Here is a 20,443-nt window from a genome sequence, read left to right on the forward strand (position 1 = left end):
ATTTACATGCATCACTGTGGTGCCAACCAGAAAACCCTGCAAAAATACCCATGTTATTAGGCTTATTGTAATGCATGTTGAATGTGGGCTTAACCATTAGAAAGCTATGATTGAAAAATTACAATATAGTAAACCTCCCATGCCAAAAGAGCACTAACTGCCAGCATTCAAACAATAACAATCTCACCTATGAAAAAGTAACACTGCAAATATAACACCAGCTCCTAATACACCAATACACCTCCTATTAGGAAAACAGAACAAGCCAGGCTGCTATACAATCCTACACAGAAGCTACACACTAGCAGAATTACCTCACCTTTGTCACACATGCAAAACACTGACAGACCAAATACAGAATAAAGAGACCATAAAGTAGAAATAGAAACGTGCAGACAAAAACTGAACATCGCAACAAGCCAAATTCTCTGCAAAAACAGAATCAACATTCCTCAAAAAAATCATAATAAAATCAAGAAATATAAAATAAATCATAAATAGTAAAACCATATTAAAAGAAAAAAAAATATTTAAAGACAGCTGAAGAATAAACATCCAATATTTACAAAAATAATTTAAATGAGTTTTTAATTTCCCAAACACCAGTAAAATATTTCAAAACAACAGACACAAACACCCAATAATTAAAACTAAGAATGATTTAAAAAAAAAAAATTCCCACTCTCCATAGCTGGGGATTAGTGGTTGAGGGAGGGCACACAAAACTTTCTCCTCTCTTATATATGCACTCACACACACTCTCTCTCTCATTCATGCTCACACACACTCATATATATGCACTCACACACTCTCTCTCATTCAAGCTCTCACACACACATATATATGCACTCACACACACTCTCTCTCATTCATGCTCTCACACACACATATATATGCACTCACACACACTCTCTCTCATTCATGCTCACACACATGTATATATGCACTCACACACACTCTCTTTCATTCATGCTCTCACACACTCATGCTTCCCCTCTCAGACACACACACACACACACATAGTCAGGATCACAGGGTGGCCTCCACGCCACTTCAGCTGCTGGTGGGATGAGGTGCACTGGCAGCCCAGAGCCTCTTCTACTTAGGCCATCGGTGGATGGATGGGGTCCACTGGGTGGACCATGGCCTCACTATCTCTGCTCTTTCCTTTACTTCTTATCCCCCTTACCTCACTACCTCAGCTCTTCCTCTCCTTTCCTTCAATATCTTTCCCTCTCTCCCTCCAGAGGCTCTTCCTTCCCTCCCTCTTCTCACACTACCTCATTTCTTCCATTTCTGTCCCTCTAGAAATTCTTCTCTCTCACCCCTTTAATGACTGATAATTCCCTTCTCTCACCTTATTTCCTCATTACCTCAGCTTTTCCCCCTTTCCCTCCATCCCTTGCTCTTTCCTCCCCTCCCTATGCTTTCATCACTTTCTTCCTTCCCCCTCTCACCCAGTCACTCCCAGGCTCTTCCTCCTCTCACTCCAATGCTGGGACTCCCTAGCATCGTTTATAACATTCGGGGTTTCTCCCTCACCCCGCACGAGCAGCATTTGAATGACAATCTCCTACTGTTATGGAGCCATCTTGTGGTGGGAGCTGTGAAATCTCGCCGACGTCGTGCAAATGCTGCCGCGGCTCTTGCTGCTGGCTCGTGCAGAGGATGTGCTTTTTTTTTTTCTCTCTACATTGGATCAGGTAGGAGTTTGCCAAGCCTCCCATGCGTCCTGCCGCTTTTGCTTTACTTCAGCTGCCCATGTGGTGGAGTCCTCCCAAGTGGCTCCGCAGCCTCTGCTCCATTTTGACCACTGGTGGGCCCTGGCCGCCGCCCTGTACAAGTGCACGGCTTGCACATTGTGTTGCACAGGCCCGGGTTGCAGCAATGCGCCACAGCTCTGCAATCTGGCCACTGATTGTTGAGCAAATCGTTGAAATTTCACCTCTGCCCATTCAACCCAGGGGCTGTGTACGCTACCTCCGCAGCATCCCTACTCCCATCTGGTTTGGGAAACAGAAACCTAGCACCTAGGAATCAAGCCCAGGTCCTGCAGCATGTCAAGCCAGCAGGGCGGCCCAAAATTAACCTGCATTAAATTAAAAATAAAGGTAATCAGTACATACGGATGTCCCTCTTTCCCCCGACCAAATAGTAAAACAGTGCAATGTTATCAGAAGCATTTAGTGGCACAAAACCTATTCCCAGTTATCCAACACTGCATTGCCATAGGTCTCTGGAAGTGGAAAACTGAACTATGCTGTAGATATTTATGTATCACTCTAGTGCAGGGGTCCCCCCAAGGGCCACAAGTGGGTCTGGGTTGCAGAATATTCACCACATAATAAAAGCAACCCCAGTCCTTCCAGTCTGCCCTGGCATCCTGGCCACACTGCTAAGGACACATCCCAGCTGCAAGATCTCTCCTCCAGAATGGGCCTTTTTGGATTCTTCTTTACTCCATCTTGGGCAGAAGTGCACAGAAGACCCCTTTTATAGTTCCCACCAGCCCCCACTTTTCCTAGGCCTAACCACAAAGTTCTGTAATAATCTAAATAGCCAGCAATACTAACGGGGTGCCCCGAACAGCCTGCCAGAAAGACCCCGCTATGCCCATGCCAGGACTTCCAGTTATTACAGAACTGAAACGAGAAGTTCCAGCTGAAACGAATGCATGTTTACAAACATGTGGGCAAACAGCAGGCTCCTCTGAAGAGTTTAGTTATCCTGAAATTTAGATCTGTGCGCAGCTCCTGGGGACCAGAGCTGGAAACCCTGCATTCTGGCCCAACTGAGACATCCATCCCATATAAACTAAAGAGAATGGTTCCATCAGTACTTCCCTTCTGGATGATTCAGAGCGCGACCAGAACATAGAAATGTAAAGTTACCAACACGCTCCGCTACATCTTCCAGCTATTTCTAAAACATTTTCTTCACTGAACATGTACCACTGCTTTAATTATAAAGAAAAGCATCTATGACACATGCTGCATGGGGCTAAGTGATTCATTTTAAAATGGGGCTAATGGTTTTCATAGGTTTTACGAGCCTATAAAATACAGACCCAGGAAAGTAATCTTGTCCCGCCCCCTGCTTTGGAAGTCACTCTGAAGTGTTTCACTGAATGAATGAGCACCCCAGAGCTGGCTGCACACATTTCAGAAGAAGAGGCACTATGCAAGTGTCAGTCATAACCTGATGAATTTTACATCTATTTAGTCTTAATTATATTTGACTTCTCCAATATTGGTAGACTGCAGACATTAGCTACACTAAGGCTGATGTCAGTTTCTCACCAGAACTCCTAATGCCAACTTTGAGCCACATCAGATCAAAGCACTGCCATGTTTCCCTATGCGCTCTCTGCCTTTACTGTGATATTATCAAGGTGGCACTTATTTCATGGTCTTCTAAGTTTATAGGTTATGAAGCTGCAAAAACTGCCATCTTCGTGACACGCTGCGCCAGACAATTACGTCTCCTCTGCACACTTTGCTCAGAAAACATTCCAGATGAGCTGGTGCAGTCCTGGGTTGCTACAAATTGCAGGGTTTTTAAGTCGACTTTTTACATTTCAGTGGAAACAGACTGCAAACCACAGGCTTTCACAGTGGAGGAGGGGCAAGAGCACAGTAACCTACACATCCTTGGAAACCACAAGGAAAATCTCACTAATAGGTGCATAACTGAGTCACAAATCCAATTAGTTTGGGACCACTGACTAACCTAATATTTTACAAACTGGATTCAAGCACAAGAAGAGAAGCCGCTACCTCCTGAGCAGTAATAGAAGAGTGGAACGTTGCCAAGTCAAAGCCCCTAATGGATTAATGGTCCTGGGAAGCAGGACCGCCAGTCTGAAGGTGGTGACCAGAAGCAGCTCAGGATAGCAGCTACGCTTTACATGTCACACCGACTCACCCAGAGAGAGGTGGAATAGCAGGGTTAAAAACAAAAAAACCCCCCAAAAAAACGTTAAGTCACACATGGCCTTTAAAAGCCAACGTGCCCAGGCCCCTTCAGCTCGGAAACGTCTTTCTCCAGCAGACGGTGATCTTGCTGTGTGGTGGTGGTGGGAGGCAAATGAAGAAGGGGACCAGAAGCCTAATTAGATAGAAAGGGCAGCAAGCCTTTGGTGATGGATTGATGTGTAAGCAGGAAACATTCAACAAAAAGCTACAAACCTAATTTCAGACGGGGGGGGGGGGGGGGGGGGGGGGGGAAGGGTGGCTGGGGGACCCAGTTTAAGGTCTCAAATTATTTTTCTCATCTTCACCTACAAATCCTGGGTTTTCCATGTCTGTACACACAGTTTTGTGATAAATATATATTAATTCAGTGACAAACTTGGATGATTCCTGGTCCATCCAGTGCTCAAGTTCTCCACAAGCCACGAAAAACAGTACACACACAAAAAAAAAACAAAAAAAAAGGCACGTGGTAAACCTGGGCTCTGGCTTTCCATGCTTAATACACACCCCTGAGAAACTGACAGCTCACTTCCAGCCCTCATCAAGTTAGAAATGGTTTTAAAAGCCTTCGTTTCCTCTATTTACCAGCAGTACCGACGTGTAAAAAAAAAAAAAAAAAGCCATTGAAATTCAAATGCTATCTTGCCAGTTGCTGTTGTGGTCACAATATTTTTTTTGTTCTTCATGGGGGGGATGGGACGGGTTCATGTGCCCAGAATAACCTAATCATCCTTACCAGCATGCTGACAAACAGAGGCAAAAAAAATCCATCTGGATGAGCTGCTACAATCATTACAACAGGCCACACAATTTCTCTTTCCAGTTAATCTATTATGCAATTTGGGAAATTCATTTTTAGAACACACACAGTCAAATATACTGACATTTGCAACAAATTCACATTCTGATCTTCAACCAAAAAGGTACCAGACTCAACTGGATCTAGTATACTGTGGCAGAGATTGTGACTGGCCAGCTGCAGCTATAAACGACGTCGGTTTAAAAAGAAAAATAGCTACGAACAATAATCACAGAATCTCAGCAGCTAAAACGTTCCTTCTGAATGTGCCTGGAATAAAAGATACACTTCAGCAAAGCTACAAAAGCCTTCAACAGTCTCCATATGCAGCTTAAAATTAAACGGCATCAACACTGCAGTCAGAAAAGGTCTAAAAAAAAAAAAACAAAAAACAAAACCACCCTCTGCACTGTATCATGCACTGAAGGACAAGCACCTTCTCCAAATTTCATTGCAAAACCTTAACCCCCTTCCCATGCCGAACACCTAATTATTGGGATTTCATGCTATGTCATTATCATCAAATATAATATTGATTTGCTCAACTGCGGCACTGCAGAAAAGACAAAATGAAGGAAATCTTAAGAGCACAGCATCCTGGTGATAATGCAAGACGACGGTTACTTTTTAATTCCGCAACATTTCGGTATAATCCTAGCAAATCCGATGCTTTGGCTACACAGAACGAGTGCATGCATTATTAAATAATTGCTTCCTCAAACATGGTTGATAATGAGGCAGAATCTTTCCCCTGCAAGCCAGCCGCGGACAGGCCCTGAAGACATACCGTCAGATTTTTTGGGATACATTGCCTTCATTCATCTCCCTTATCAGCACCAGCTCTCATGCTGCATGTTCTTCATTCCCTTTCTTGTGCTAAAAAAAAAAAATCCATCACCCAACCAGCAAAGGCGGCTTTTCACCGTGATTTTTTTTCTGACACTCCTCGGAGATACTTCAGCCCCATCCCCACACACACACACGCAAGAGCCACCGGCAGGATCTGTATTTGTAGCAATCTATGTAAAAGGAGGGCTGTATGCAAAGCAACTACACGATAAGCACAATGCTAGCGCCTATTAACCATCACGCGCGTGCACACACACACACATCAGTGGATAATTAATACCAGCAATCTCAGTAAAGGCACAAATCAAATCTATACAAAAAGGATGCATTACTCACTGGGTCTGTAATTCTTTATGCTTTACAATGCAGAATGTATGAAACCAACATTTCCACTCGCCCCCTTGGTTGGATTTTTTTTTTTTTTTTAAAGTACTGCTGCTGTTTGAATACCACAAGACACCAAGGACAACAGGCAGATACTGCTGGAACAGCAAGAGGAAAAATATTTAATGGGAGATTGGTTCTCTCCCCTCCACATCTCTGCCTCATGTATCCAGGCACGGGTGGTACTGGCTTCCCTGGAGAGGCTGCAGCTAACAGCTGAGGCACACATGAAAACATGGCACGGCAAGAGAATCGAGGAGCTGAAGGGGCCGAAACCGGCAAATGCATTCAGCAATCCGAGTCCGCTAGGGACTCTGGCAATGGTGCGCCCTTGCTAGCAGAGGCTTCAGCAGCAAAAAAAAAAACCAAGGAATCTGTTTAGATTTTTATGAAGCGACTTGCATAAAACCAAGGTATTAGAGCAGTGCATGCAAACCCTTAAATCTCTACAGATTTTACAATCCACTTGTTTCCTCTCGGAGAAAGGCAAGTTCTCGGGCTGAAAACCAAAAACAATGTGTCCGTGTTTGCAAAGTAACAGAGCAGAAACATTTTTCTTTCACAAGGGAGAGCCTGAGTGCTATTTGGCAATCAGAGATCCATGAGAGAGAGGCGGGGAAAACAAAACAAAACAAAAAAAAACAAAGCCAACCCACACTCCACCTGAAAGAGGATAAAATGAGCAGCATCTGAGCCGGGCAGCCCAGCAGCACCTCCTCTCCCTCTGCTCACAGCTGGGGCAGGGAGGCGCCCAGGGCTGGACAAGTGTGCACATTCATCCCGGGCCTCAGACTGACCCCAAGAGGAAGCAGATGGCGCTAGCAGGGAGTGGCACATGGGAACCTAATTAAAACCATAGCACTCGGCAGGATGACCCCCCCAAAGTCAAACCTATGCTGTGTCCTCTCGCCAGCGACCCCGGGCACCGCACAGCAGCCGGGCCCAGGTGCCAGAGGAGTCCCCCCTCCCCTCTGTGGCCCCTGAACACAGATTATAAACTCCGGCATAGGAAGAAGGGCCAAACGCACACACTCATCACACTCGCTAAGATGGGTTTTACAAACCGAATGCAGACACTGGAGTTAGAGAGATTTTATGTCCTCCACCCCTGGAAAACGCTTAAGTTACCCGCAAGGATGAGGTCCTAAAATTATAGCCCAAGTCTGACATAAATGACAAGTCAGCAGAAGATAGTTACAAAATCTGGAGCAAATGGTTTCCCCCCGTCGGCATCAACCGCTGGAAAACCCTGGATGAATGAGGCCCGGGGAATCTCTGCTTTAAGTAATACAAAACCTACAAAGGGTTGAACTCACCCAACCGGAGGCCATGTCAAATAAAGGCCAGCAGTCTTTCAATATTCTCCTAAAAATGGATCCTGTGTAAGATTATTCAGAGGTGGGGCAGATATGCACAGGAGGCATTAACATGAATGCAATCACGTATGTTGAGCCTGCCCTGCTCCAAGCTGCGTCATAATCCCTTTCCAAATATACAGAGACTCGGCTGACACTGGCCCCTATAGAAGGCGGCGGGGGAAACCACACTGTCGCACAGTGAGAGAGAAAGAAGCAAAAGAATTGCCTGCCCGGGCTTCAGTCTCATTCGCCCTAGCTGCCCAGGAGTCCATGGAGAGAGAGAAAAAAATAAAGTTTTCACATAGGAGAATGTTTTATTACAGTCGCACAACAGATCAATTCTCACCAAGAACTGCTGGCAGGCAGACTACATGGGCTTTGTGGTTCTCAACTGCTATGGGACTTGTCAGCACGTCTCCCGAAAAAAACCACTTTTCCCCCCATTTACAGACAATTTGTATTCTCTGCCTTTCATGCCAGCGGTCACACCTCCCTCTTCCTCACACCATCCTGCTGCTGTTAATCTCAGGGCAGGCACTGGCCACTCCTCACCCACCCTGCATCCCCAGCAGTAATTCTGACTTTTGCATCCTGGAGAAAGCTGTTGGTAGGGGGTCCCCTTCAAGGTTCTTGCCTATCTGCCCTTCTTTTCAATCTGTCATGGGCCTTGATGAAATCATTGGGAGTGGCACTGTAAATATGCAGACGATGTGCCAAGTAGAGAGGGCGAGAAAATACCAGAAGTCAAAATACAAGAGATTTTGAATGCAATTCAGGGGTTGGCTTTTAACTAATGGTCTGTTTTAAATGTTGGAGAAACTAAGCTCTTGTGCAATTCCTTTAAATAATATTTTAAACATGCCATATGATGGGGAGGCGTTACCAATACAATCTCAGGGATTTATGTAGATTCGCAGTTATTGTTTAGAGTGCAGGCACAGCATTTGGTAAAGGTCGCATTTTTTTTTAAAGTTAAAAACATTACGACCTTTACGTTTTATATTAAAAGCAAAACTTATTTAGAACTGTGGCTCAGGCCTTGGTACTAAGGCATTTAGATTACTGGCTGGCTTACCAGGCACTTTATTACAACTGATACAGCTTCCAACGGCAAGATTGATCATGGGAGTAAAATATGGCGAGCATATCATATCTCCACTTACCAAATCTCTACATTGGCTTCCAGTTAAATGGAGGTTTCAATTTAGAATATTAATGGTGATTCATAAATTGTTACATTCAAATAAATCATTGTGTGGTGGCCAAGACCTTTGCTTGGAATACTTCATCATGCATGCTGTGATCTTCAGGAGAAAGGTTGTTGGCCATACCTGCCACAGAGAATTTTAGGCTGCAGAAGACACAGAAGAGGGCGCTATCTTACGTATGGCCTAAATAATGGAATACACTTCCACCGAGGCTTAGAGAAGAAAAAGACATGAAGCCTTTTAGGCAAAGTTTAAAGGCCTGGTTATTTATGAAAGTGTGTGATTTTAAGATGCTGTTTTATGTTTTTAATGTTTTTGTGTGATGTGTTTTATATTTAAATAGGAAAGGAATAATTTTTGTAAGATTTGGAACATTGGCTTCTGCAGTGACCTCTTGTTGTGGATGTAGCAGAACAGCAGTTTAAGTAAATAAATAAATCCATCCCACATGCAACACAGTTATCAAATGTATTGGGCTGGCTCAGTGCCTTCTAGGCTAGGATGAGTTGCTCACCCCCTGCTATCAAAATTCTAAGCAGCAATGCATGTTGGTACTCATGAAGGTAACCAGGCCATGTGAACACAAATCAACACATCCTAAAGGCCAAGAAGTGACCCATCACTCCCTCCCTTCTGCTTAGAATCATGAAAGAGCTTAGGATGCTTGTCGGTTGCACCTACCTAACACAAACAAATAGACCCTTTAAATGCTGGCAATGCACTGCCCTCGTGGTGCTGCTGGATACAGAATAAACATGTAGGAATCCTATGGGCATGGCTTTACTGAACTTGCCATGGCGGCTGTCCTGGCCACCAGCCACCAGCTTTCCTTCAGAGTCCTCTCAGACCACTACTAGGATAAGAATTACTGCTGGTGGGTCCTCCTGCCAAATCCGATCAGTCTGGCCTGTCTTGTCTCCTACCTTCGTGTGTTCTGCACCTTGGGTCCACTGCGCACTGCCAGAGTGCGAGAGAGACCTTCCTCTATACTAATACGCTGCTTTGAGCTTGTTCTACGTACGAGCGCTCTCTTTTCTAAGAATGTTTCTCAGACTAACCAGGAGTCCCACGAGGCATCTGCTCCTAGTCCAGGGGTCAGAGCAGGCAAACTGGATATCAAGGGCAGAAACGTAGGGCGTGAATGTGTTCACGTAGGAAACAAGAGAACGCCTGGCCAGTATTGCCCTGAATGCGTCTGTTATTGCCCCTGGGGTTGCCTTGTGAGTCTCCCCGCACGCGTCTTCAGTGTGCAGGGGCAGCTCAAGGGAATCGGCTGCCTGAGGTGAGGGATGAGAGGACACTTCCGCCACGTCCCCCCAGGCAAGCCACAGGTCAAATCATCAAAAGGGGCAGAGATGGGGGGGGGGGGGGGAGGGGTTCTTTGCAGTTTGGCCCTTTCGGTGATGTCAAATACACCTCCTATTAGGAAAATGGAAAAAGCCAGCCTGCTATAGATCCTAACCCAGAAAGTGCTCACCTCTCTCACCCATGCAGAACACAGACAGAGCTCACCAAATAGAGAAGAGCCCGTGCACTATCATCAGAAACAGAACCGAAAAGCGCAACAAGCCACACTATCTGCAGTGCAACAATGGAAATCAAGGAATATAAAACTAACATAAGAGTAAAGCCATACTAATAAAGAAAACATCCAATAATTAACATTTCCCAAACACCAGTAAAATATTTCAAAACAGCAGACACATGAAACAGTTCCCAATAATTAAACCTAGCAAGGATAAAAAGTCCATGGCTGGGAACGTTTGATTTGTGGTCACCCTCCGACTTCTGTGTGTACGGCAGGGAGGGGGCTCCTTCTCTTCCCCCCGCGCACACACACACACCCCCCCATCCCCTGTACCTCACCTCGCACCGTGCAAGGCTCAGTCTCCCCTTTCTTGCTTTGGCTGTGCTCTCGTTTTTCTTCCTCTGCGGCTGGGGCTCGTGTCTTCTTCGGCCACTGGGTTAGGCTCCGCTGGCGGCCCCGCAGGGCCTTTTGCTTGTTCTTCAGTCGCCGGCAGGTCGGGTCCCTTGGTTGTTTTGGCAGCAGGGCGAGGCAGATACTAGTTTGGGGGGGCAGTTTTTGCCACCGGAACAGCTGCCTCACTATAGAGCTGCCCCTGTTCGTGTGTATCTGTCTGTCTGTCTGTCTAGCATGCTGGTGAAGCATCCCTTGCTGTTTTCCCCTATCCTGTCTGCATGTGTCATTGGATCCAACTCTTCCCAGCGCGCCTGCTCCCACCTTCTGTTCCTTTATTGTTCCCGAGTGCACACACGTCCCTTTACCTGTCATTCTTAAGCAGGAGCACGTTGCCTGTGTCTTTCTTGGTTAAACTGTAGGTCTCTTCTGTTCAGGGGTTTTTTTTTTTTTTTTACTTCCCCCCGCCCTGCCTACCCCAGAGCCGTGTGACAGCCTCTCCATCAGTGGATGCTCTGAAGATCCCCAGTGGTGGTGGTGTCATCGCATGTGCTGCCCTCTTTCCTGCTGGGCATCTGCTGCTTCCAGATTTGTCCGTGAGGCCTCCTGACTGGGAGCCTGCCTCTCGTTTCAGCTTTGCCCGTCACGCTTCCGCTCCACCTCCAGAAACAATGGCACAGGGCGGGAGTCATGCCCTGCCACCTCTCCAAAAAAAGGCTCCAGGACATGCCTGATCAGTCAGTGTACCAAGTCCAGCAGCCAGCCCCGTTACTGAAAACACTCCACATAAATACACGGGCAGGAAGTCCAGACTGTGACGGCAGCTTATTGTAATGAGCAAAATCCCAAATGTGAAAGCAAACAGAGTAATTGCTCAGTCTTTTACTGCAAATGTATGACAAAGTCCCATATTCAATTCCCAGGCGTCCTTTTCCACAGTCCCACAGCATAAGGCCACGTCTCACAACCCCGTGCTCAAGTGCAGACACCGGCCAACGTTTCGGCTACTGCTGAATGCCGAGCATCGATTTCCAGGTCCACTGGAGTACAAGAGCACTGGCCGTAACGAGCAAGGCAGAGAGACCAGCACCAGTGCCCTGATGAGCCTGGACTAGCACTAGCTAAGTATTTTTCAGTACGGCTTCAGGGGACAAACATTTCAACCTTTTAAATCGATAAATGCCTGAAGGGTCTCCTTGGTGTATTGATAATCCACAAGCTGCTCATGACTTATAGGTCCCGAGCATGGCAAGGGCTCACTTTCCAGGAAAACATTCAGCCATCGCACTGTTGGGTTTGTTGTACCTTGAAAAGGACTTCTAGACAACCAAGAGCGATTGGTCTTTTCCATGAATACTTTCCTAGTTTGAACAGACCCAGCAAACAAAGTGCTCATGACAAGAGCATAACTTTCTGGAAGCTGTAGAGGAGCTGACTGCGGCACCAATTCTTCTATTCTCTCTCTCTCCGGGGCAAAAAAAAGTCAAGTAAACCAGACCCTATATAAGAAGCAGGCAGATTTAGAATTCAAAACCAGTGGCTGTAAAACAGGAAGCGCTGCCCCAATTGCAGAGAGCTAGTGACCTACGCAAGGCCAGCCCTTCAGGATGGCGATTAGCGAACCGCACGATCTGCAGACAACTGCAATGTTATGTGGGAGACTGCTACACGCGTTCCCCTCCGTGCGTCGGGATTCAGACCCCGGAATTAAATTTGACATGGTGCTGAATAAAATAGCACTCAGGTTATTCTCCACAGTCTTGTCCCAGAAGCACCGGCTTTTCCCTTCAGGCAAAAATGACACCAGTCATAAAAGCTAAACCGATCAGGAAGGACTGAATTAATTTAACTTTAAAAATGACTGCACTGGAAGAGAGTTCAGTGTTTCACAATGCAAGATCGATGTGCTGACCCCTCAGAAAATTCGGAAGAGCCACACAAGGGCGGATTCTTCTCGTGACACTTGCAGAGTTTACCTTTCCAGGGCCACGCTACACCTCAACCTTTTCCCACTCATTATTCTTGGACTTTTAGCTGGTCTCAGGCTTCGAGCACAAACACTAAACTACTACGCAGAACGACGAGGAACAGATTACTGTCCAGTGGGTCATGACAGCACATAAAAAAGTCAGCACACTGTGACCTTTCAGGCTCCCTTGTACGTTTTCATCTGTGTCTCTCACTTTCAGACAGATTATAGCCTCAGGAACTGCAATTTAAAAAGTGCTCACCTGGGTAAAACCAGGAGCTGAAGAACTGCCCTTTTCCAAGCAAAAGGGGTGGTGACAGCAAGGAACGAGTGGGGATTTCGTTCTGAACTCCCTGCGTGTGATTTATAGAGCTCACGCCACTGGCCCTCGAGTTTCCGGAAAGGGGAAGCTCTGTGGGGAGTTTCCCTTTGAAAATTCCCTTGCAGGCTCGCAGGTACAAAGCACCCGCAGGCCACACACACATTTTAATAATCGCTTCCTAAATTTCTAAGGAAAAAAAAAAAAAGCAATCAGGGAAAAATGAATAAAAAAGTTCTTGCTGCCTACATTAGCACTGTAAATAATGCTAATTTTAGATCAGTATTCCTCATTGTTAGAAACCAATCCCCTCCCGCAAAAGCAACCCTGGGGAAGACAGACTTACAAATCAAATACATTATAGGGCTAATTTATAAATCGTTTATGTTTAGAAATAGCTTGAATTAATACGAGTCGGAAAGCTAGGCCAACCAGAACTGATCAAAACAGCATAGAGAAATGTCCGAAAGACTGAAAAATCTGCTATTACTCACTGTCTTCTCCTGGACAAGGCATGCCGGGTTTCTCTGGAGTGCTGGGGAAAACTGAAACACAAAGCAACATCGCCATTATTACAACACAAAAGCTCGATTCAGCCAAAATCCCTTTTTTTGGCCCCTGGAGAGCAAATACCGGAAAAAAAAGTCAACGGCAACTGTTATAAAAGAAGATATTGGGGAGATAGTAATAAAGTGGAAAAGTGAAATCCCAAGCACAGGGGAGGCCCCGCCCACATGCAGAATGCAGCCTGAGAGGCCTTAAATCCCAAGCACAGGGGAGGCCCCGCCCACATGCAGAATGCAGCCTGAGAGGTCTTAAATCCCAAGCACACAGGAGGCCCCGCCCACATGCAGAATGCAGCCCGAGAGGCCTTAAATCCCAAGCACACGGGAGGCCCCGCCCACATGCAGAATGCAGCCCGAGAGGCCTTAAATCCCAAGCACATGGGAGGCCCCGCCCACATGCAGAATGCAGCCCGAGAGGCCTTAAATCCCAAGCACAGGGGAGGCCCCGCCCACATGCAGAATGCAGCCTGAGAGGTCTTAAATCCCAAGCACACGGGAGGCCCCGCCCACATGCAGAATGCAGCCCGAGAGGCCTTAAATCCCAAGCACACGGGAGGCCCCGCCCACATGCAGAATGCAGCCTGAGAGGTCTTAAAATCCCAAGCACACGGGAGGCCCCGCCCACATGCAGAATGCAGCCTGAGAGGTCTTAAAATCCCAAGCACACGGGAGGCCCCGCCCACATGCAGAATGCAGCCTGAGAGGCCTTAAATCCCAAGCACAGGGGAGGCCCCGCCCACATGCAGAATGCAGCCCGAGAGGCCTTAAATCCCAAGCACAGGGGAGGCCCCGCCCACATGCAGAATGCAGCCTGAGAGGCCTTAAATCCCAAGCACACGGGAGGCCCCGCCCACATGCAGAATGCAGCCCGAGAGGCCTTAAATCCCAAGCACACGGGAGGCCCCGCCCACATGCAGAATGCAGCCTGAGAGGTCTTAAAATCCCAAGCACACGGGAGGCCCCGCCCACATGCAGAATGCAGCCTGAGAGGCCTTAAATCCCAAGCACAGGGGAGGCCCCGCCCACATGCAGAATGCAGCCTGAGAGGCCTTAAATCCCAAGCACAGGGGAGGCCCCGCCCACATGCAGAATGCAGCCTGAGAGGCCTTAAATCCCAAGCACAGGGGAGGCCCCGCCCACATGCAGAATGCAGCCTGAGAGGTCTTAAATCCCAAGCACACGGGAGGCCCCGCCCACATGCAGAATGCAGCCCGAGAGGCCTTAAATCCCAAGCACAGGGGAGGCCCCGCCCACATGCAGAATGCAGCCTGAGAGGCCTTAAATCCCAAGCACAGGGGAGGCCCCGCCCACATGCAGAATGCAGCTTGAGAGGCCTTAAACGGAATCTACGCCTGCATATCCCCCGCCCTCTCACCAGGAAACGCACAAAGCAAACCCCTTTTATAAGCTGGCTTACGTCCGACATGCACAAGTTGCTTTTTTTTTTTTTAAGGACTAGGATTGCGGTGCTCCCCGTTTACGAACGGTTTGGGCCTAAGTGAACCCCCTGCATTCATCGCCCTTTTCCTGATCTAAATATTTTATCCTTCCTCTCACGCCAAACCTGGACAATTATGTGGGTTCAAACTCTTTCACAAGCCGACCTCTGACCTACTCAAAACAGAAAACGTTATCCCAAGGGACATCAAAAGAATGAACCAATTAAGTGCACCTTTTCCTTCACCCAGCATCCCCCTCCTCCTGCCCAATCTGAAGCAGCATCTACCGGGCTAGGCAGCTATGAACTGGGGCAACCAAGCCCCACCCCCGTTCCCACTGCCATTTGAAGTTTACAGCTAATATTCTTCCCCTGCACGCATTCTTTGCCTAAAGCACAGAGTACAATTATTCAGTCCCGGTCCAACCAATAAAATGCTGGATGCTAGAAAATCAGAGAGTGCTAAAAGGAGGGGGGAGGAAAAAAAAAAAAAGACAAAAACAGCATTCCTAATAAAAGTGTCATTACTAAGTGACCATTCTGTACTACGCATGGAAAGAGAAGATCATCCAATACCGAGAGACCAAGCAGTGTGGCCTACAGAGGCAGAAGCAGTCCTAGCTGTTCAGGCACCTGATTAAACGGCGTCCAAGCTCTCCTTGATACGTGATTACACCATACAAGCTTCAGAAAGAAGCCGCTGGGCACAAGGCAAATATTAAGTGCAGTAAAGTTGAGAGACTGAAGTCAAGCCCAACATACTGCACCCTGGCTTAAGACTGAGGTCCATTCTTGTCATTGTTTGTGCAATATAAATCGTGCACCTTCAGCTCTGTAAATATATACTCTGTACCCACACTCCCACCTCTAACAATGAGACTTTCCCCTACAAATTCTGGTGTCATCTAAGCAATAAAAACAAGCTTCTGCCACTACCAGGCACACTGAAATATACAAAATCCCTGGGGAGGGGAAGAGGAACTGCACAAGTCTGCAGAGGCAGCACTAACTCACAAGACTCCAAAAAGCAACAACCCTACCTGCAAATATTACACTGACCTGTGGTTACAGAGACGTGTACATACCAATGGTCACTAAGACTAAGACTGTCAACGAGCGAAACTCATAACTTTCTAACTTGGGTAAAGTTCACTTCACCCATTTCTTTAGTCAAACTTTTATTCGTTCAGTTTACTTGCTGTTAAAAACTAATGGGAGAATAAGTCTTATCAAATCTTTTTATGATACAATTATGTCATTTTAACATCAATGGATTTAAGTGTGTGAGAGTGTTAATGTACACTAAGAGCACTATAAGTGAACACAATCTGGTTTACATGCATTAACGGTGCTCTTAATACCATTAGCTTACAGCTTGGAGTTTTAAATGCAAATGAAATATAGAACTATGCAAAATAGCTCCTTACCAATTAGCACAAAAAAATAATGCACACTGAAATGTGCAAAAGTGAACACAGACTTATTAAAGCGGGAAACATATCCCCCAAGGTGTAATGTATTTTAAGTTTTTGCAATAATATTTGTGTTAACACACGCATTTAAAGCTTGCAAATTTAATGCAAAACTCATTTGCGTGTCATTAACATAGTCCATTGCATGTATGATATTTTACTAAAGATTCCCAAAAATAGCATTTTAAAGGGCTATCACAACTACTACTACTTATTTCTATAGTGCTAATACACATATGCAGCTCTATCTAGATATATATATATAACAGGAAAGAAATAAAAAGTTTGGGAAAATGTATTACAATTAATATGGTTAAAATCGAGAAGAGCTATAGCACAATCGCTCCAGGGACCAAGCAGGCCAAGATGGCAGACAAACCCCAGTCATGTTAGAGAAGTCATCAGTGGATGCTCTGACAGGGGTCAGAGCATCCCCAAATCAGAAGTGACTCAGGCCCTTTCCCACCCATAGTCACTGGATCAAGTACCTATGTAGCATGATACGATGAGAAATACAGAATATTCCAGCCAAATAATTCATCCCATAGATACAGTCTCTTGCAATAACATACCTAGTAACAATCAAACATGTGCTATTCTTGTATGAATGACATGCAATCAGGAAAGAAGAAGAAGTAACCTCACAGAAGGACTGGAGAATGGCCAGAAATCAAGCATGATACCAGGTGAGGAGGGCTGATCCAGGCTTATAGCTCAGCAGGGTGGAAAGCACAGAATCGGGAGAAGGGCACAGATAAGAGCAGCTTTCCTGATGAACAGAAGCTGTGAGGAGGAATGCAGGGGGAGAAGAGAACTAATGAGAAGCTGATCTGAATATTCAAGCACATGTAAACGTGAAGATAAACTTTACAGGCAAGTTTCTGCTCACCATGAAGGATGAGGCCTTCTGCCCTGTGCTGGCAGTACAGTCTGAAGGCCTCTTCCAGCTCCAGCTGAGATGAAATGGTGCACGGGTCACCTAAGAAAGAACACAAAAGCAAGGAAGCCTGAAATGGGAACAGAGACATCCATCTCAATACTGTGAAGCTGTTTTATGCTGCTTTTCTGATACATAATGTTCTTCCCTTCATCTTTACCTACCACCTCAGCACCTACAGTAAAGGCTGCTAGACTTGATGTAACCCCTAACCAAACCTCTGGAACTCTTTACCCATTCACCTCCCAACATGAATTTAAGAAAGCTATAAACACATCTTTTCATCTATCCTGAACCACATTCGTAACCTTCCCAATGACTGCCCATACCTTCTTTTTTTACCCTGTTACGAAACCTTTAAAATAATAAAACAAACAAATTGTAATATTTGCTACTAACTTATGTCTTATGAACTGTGTGTGTTTTACCTTGTAAACTGTCTAGATCTAACATTGTTTGTATAGGCAGTTTACAAAAAACTTTTACACAAATAAATACAGTGCACTCTTCTTTGGGCGAATCTGTTTGGGACATCCTTTCTACACACCGGGCCCGATTTTCAAAAGCACTGACACACGTAAATGCACAAATTGCTAGGATAGTACATTACATGTACGCATGCAACTTCTTTGTAAGTCACCCTCCTATTACATAAAAACCACATTAACTAGTTAATCTACTTCAGGTGCAACAAATGTTATATCTTCATGCAATGAGAAAACGCGACTATAATGAAATATACAGAAACTAATAAAAACCAGAGGTAGAGGTAATTTCACAAAATAAACTCAAGTAAAGCAGCGCTGTAATGGCGTCGGTGAGGTACAATATGTCACCTGGCTAGGATCAGTGCATGACTTGATAGGCAGCTTCCTATTTCCTGCTGGCTTGCCTGCTCCTCCCCTGCCTGCCTAACCAGAAGAGGATGCAAGAGGCCCCATTAAAGCAATAAAGCCGATCAATATATGGAGCTCATTTCAAATATAGAGAAGCACAACCACACAGCTTTAGCCAGGTCTACAAGCTAGAAAGAACAAGAGACTTTTTCAGGGAGCAGCTGAATGATGCACCTCTCACTTCTATTAGTAACGATAAAGGGGCAAACGCCATGGACTCCAGACTTAACGGCAGAGCTGACTGAGTTTGCGTTGATTGAGCTCATTCACAATGGTTGGTTCTGTCAATGAAGCGTTCGAAACGCATTTGATTTGGGGCCGATTAACAAGGTGTCTGAGGTAGCTTTGCAAGTCAATGCAAATCATATTGGAAGACATGGGTATACTAAGTGAATCTGACATTATTCACCCAATGCAATAAACTCCCAATTGAGACAAATTAGTTCCTAAACTGAGCAATTTTCAGTAAGCAACAATAAAAAAAAAGCCACACATGTAGCACTATTGATTAAATGCATCACTGCTTACTGAAGTTCCCTTTATTGCATTACTGGTGTTAAGAGGGGTTAAGCAGTTAGAAATATGTTCAGAGAAAAAAAAACAAAAAGCCACGCCAGCTGTCCATTCAGCACCCCTGATCCTTTCTTGCATTCCTTTAATTACTATCTCTCTCTTCTTTTTCTCCTCTCAGCCCTTGCCATTTTTTTCTTGTATACTGTTAGAGAGATTTATCAGCAGCAGCCAGGGGTTGGATCGGACACACTTCAGCTAATCAGCCCTCCACCCTCTGTTTGTGGAATGCACACATAGTTTTTAATTCTCCTTTTCCCTCCCAATAAATGGAAATCACATAGCAAACAGGGTGCAGGGATAGGCTGCTGACGTTCTGAGGAGCGGGATCATGCAGTCTCTCACCGACCAGACACTTCCAAGAGCATGGAACTGACATTCGCTCCAATTAGCTCAATATACTTGTGATTTAAGTGATTTACTTTATAGTTTTAAATCTGCACTTTGTTATATATTTCTTATTATACTATTATGTATTTTGTAATCCACTGAGATCTGTGCATTGGCAGAATGTAAATAAAAAACCGAAACTAACAAAAATTAAACAGATTGACTTTAGTTACCAGCTGAACTGGTTATGACTGTATTATGTGAACTTTAAATTACATGAGAAACTCGTGTCAGACACCACCGATGCTCTGCTGAAGTACCTAAACTAATCTCTTTCAATGTCTGAGTGCACCCTTCATGGAGGAGTGCTTAAGAGATAATACTGCTAATTCAAATTAATTTAAAAAAAAAAACCAGCCCTCATTCAAGCAAGCACCTCAGCTATAGCATTTTTTTTATTACACTTTAAAGCTTCCATTAAAATTGAAATGAATCCTATTTTAACAAGAAAAAGGATGAAATGTGAAAAGACGAAAAAGAAAAAAGAGAGACAAGTCATCAACTTCAGCAGGCATCTACCATGTAACAGCATTTTCCAATGAATATAATTAGTTCACCCTGAAAACAAAGTGAATGTGCGTCAGTCTGCACACACCTATATCCATATAGACTGGGTAAATGTGACATCAGGACATGCTAGAGAGATAACGTTCCTGGATGGAATAAATGACTGCTTCATGGAGCAATTGGTTCAGGAACCGACGAGAGAGGGAGCAATTTTAGATTTAATTCTTAGTGGAACGCAGGATTTTGTGAGAGAGACAACGGTGGTGGAGCTGCTTAGCAATAGTGATCATAATATGATCAAATCTGAATTAATAACAGGAAGGAGAACAGTAAGGAAATTCACGGCTCTAGTGCTAAACTTTCAAAAGGGAACTTTGATAAAATGAGAAAAATAGTTTGAAAAAAATTGAAAGGTGCAGCTACAAAAGTAAAAAGTGTGCAAGAGACGTGGACACTTTAAAAAAAAAAAAAAAATAATACCATTCTAGAAGCACAGTCCAGATGTATTCCAGGCATTAAGAAAGGTGGAAGGAAGGCAAAATGATTACCGGCATTGGTTAAAAGGTGAGGTGAAAGAGGTTATTTTAGCCAAAAGATCTTCATTCAAAAATTGGAAGAAGGATCCAACAGAAGAAATTAGGATAAAGCATAAGCACTGTCAAGTTAAATGTAAGACATTGATAAGACAGGCTAAGAGAATTTGAAAAGAAATTGGCCATAGAGGCAAAAACTCACAATAAAAGCGTTTTAAAATATATCCGAAGCAGAAAGCCTGCGTGGGAGTTGGCTGGACCGTTAGATGATCAAGGGGTTAAAGGGGCACTTAGAGAAGAAAAGGCCATCATGGAAAGATTAAATGATTTCTTTGCTTCGGTGTTTACTGAAGAGG

At 45.0% G+C, this 20,443-nt stretch overlaps 1 protein-coding gene across 7 annotated transcripts in view; it reads right to left on the reverse strand.

Moving 5' to 3' along the window:
* PRKCZ (protein kinase C zeta) overlaps positions 1–20,443 on the reverse strand; it is a 141,426-nt gene that overhangs the window by 105,464 nt on the left and 15,519 nt on the right. For 5 of the 7 annotated variants that reach the window (XM_029577889.1, XM_029577887.1, XM_029577888.1 and 2 more), the window contains exons 4-5: positions 17,144–17,233; positions 13,273–13,323 (exon numbers count right to left, since the gene is read on the reverse strand). In XM_029577889.1, coding sequence (XP_029433749.1) covers positions 13,273–13,323; positions 17,144–17,233 — 141 coding nt within the window. Of the gene's footprint in view, positions 1–5,560; positions 5,688–13,272; positions 13,324–16,899; positions 17,038–17,143; positions 17,234–20,443 lie in introns of those variants that run through there. The other 2 variants (XM_029577892.1, XM_029577891.1) reach the window with 2 other exon arrangements.

Source organism: Rhinatrema bivittatum, chromosome 15, assembly GCF_901001135.1.
Source record: "Rhinatrema bivittatum chromosome 15, aRhiBiv1.1, whole genome shotgun sequence".
NCBI classification, from domain to species: domain Eukaryota; kingdom Metazoa; phylum Chordata; class Amphibia; order Gymnophiona; family Rhinatrematidae; genus Rhinatrema; species Rhinatrema bivittatum.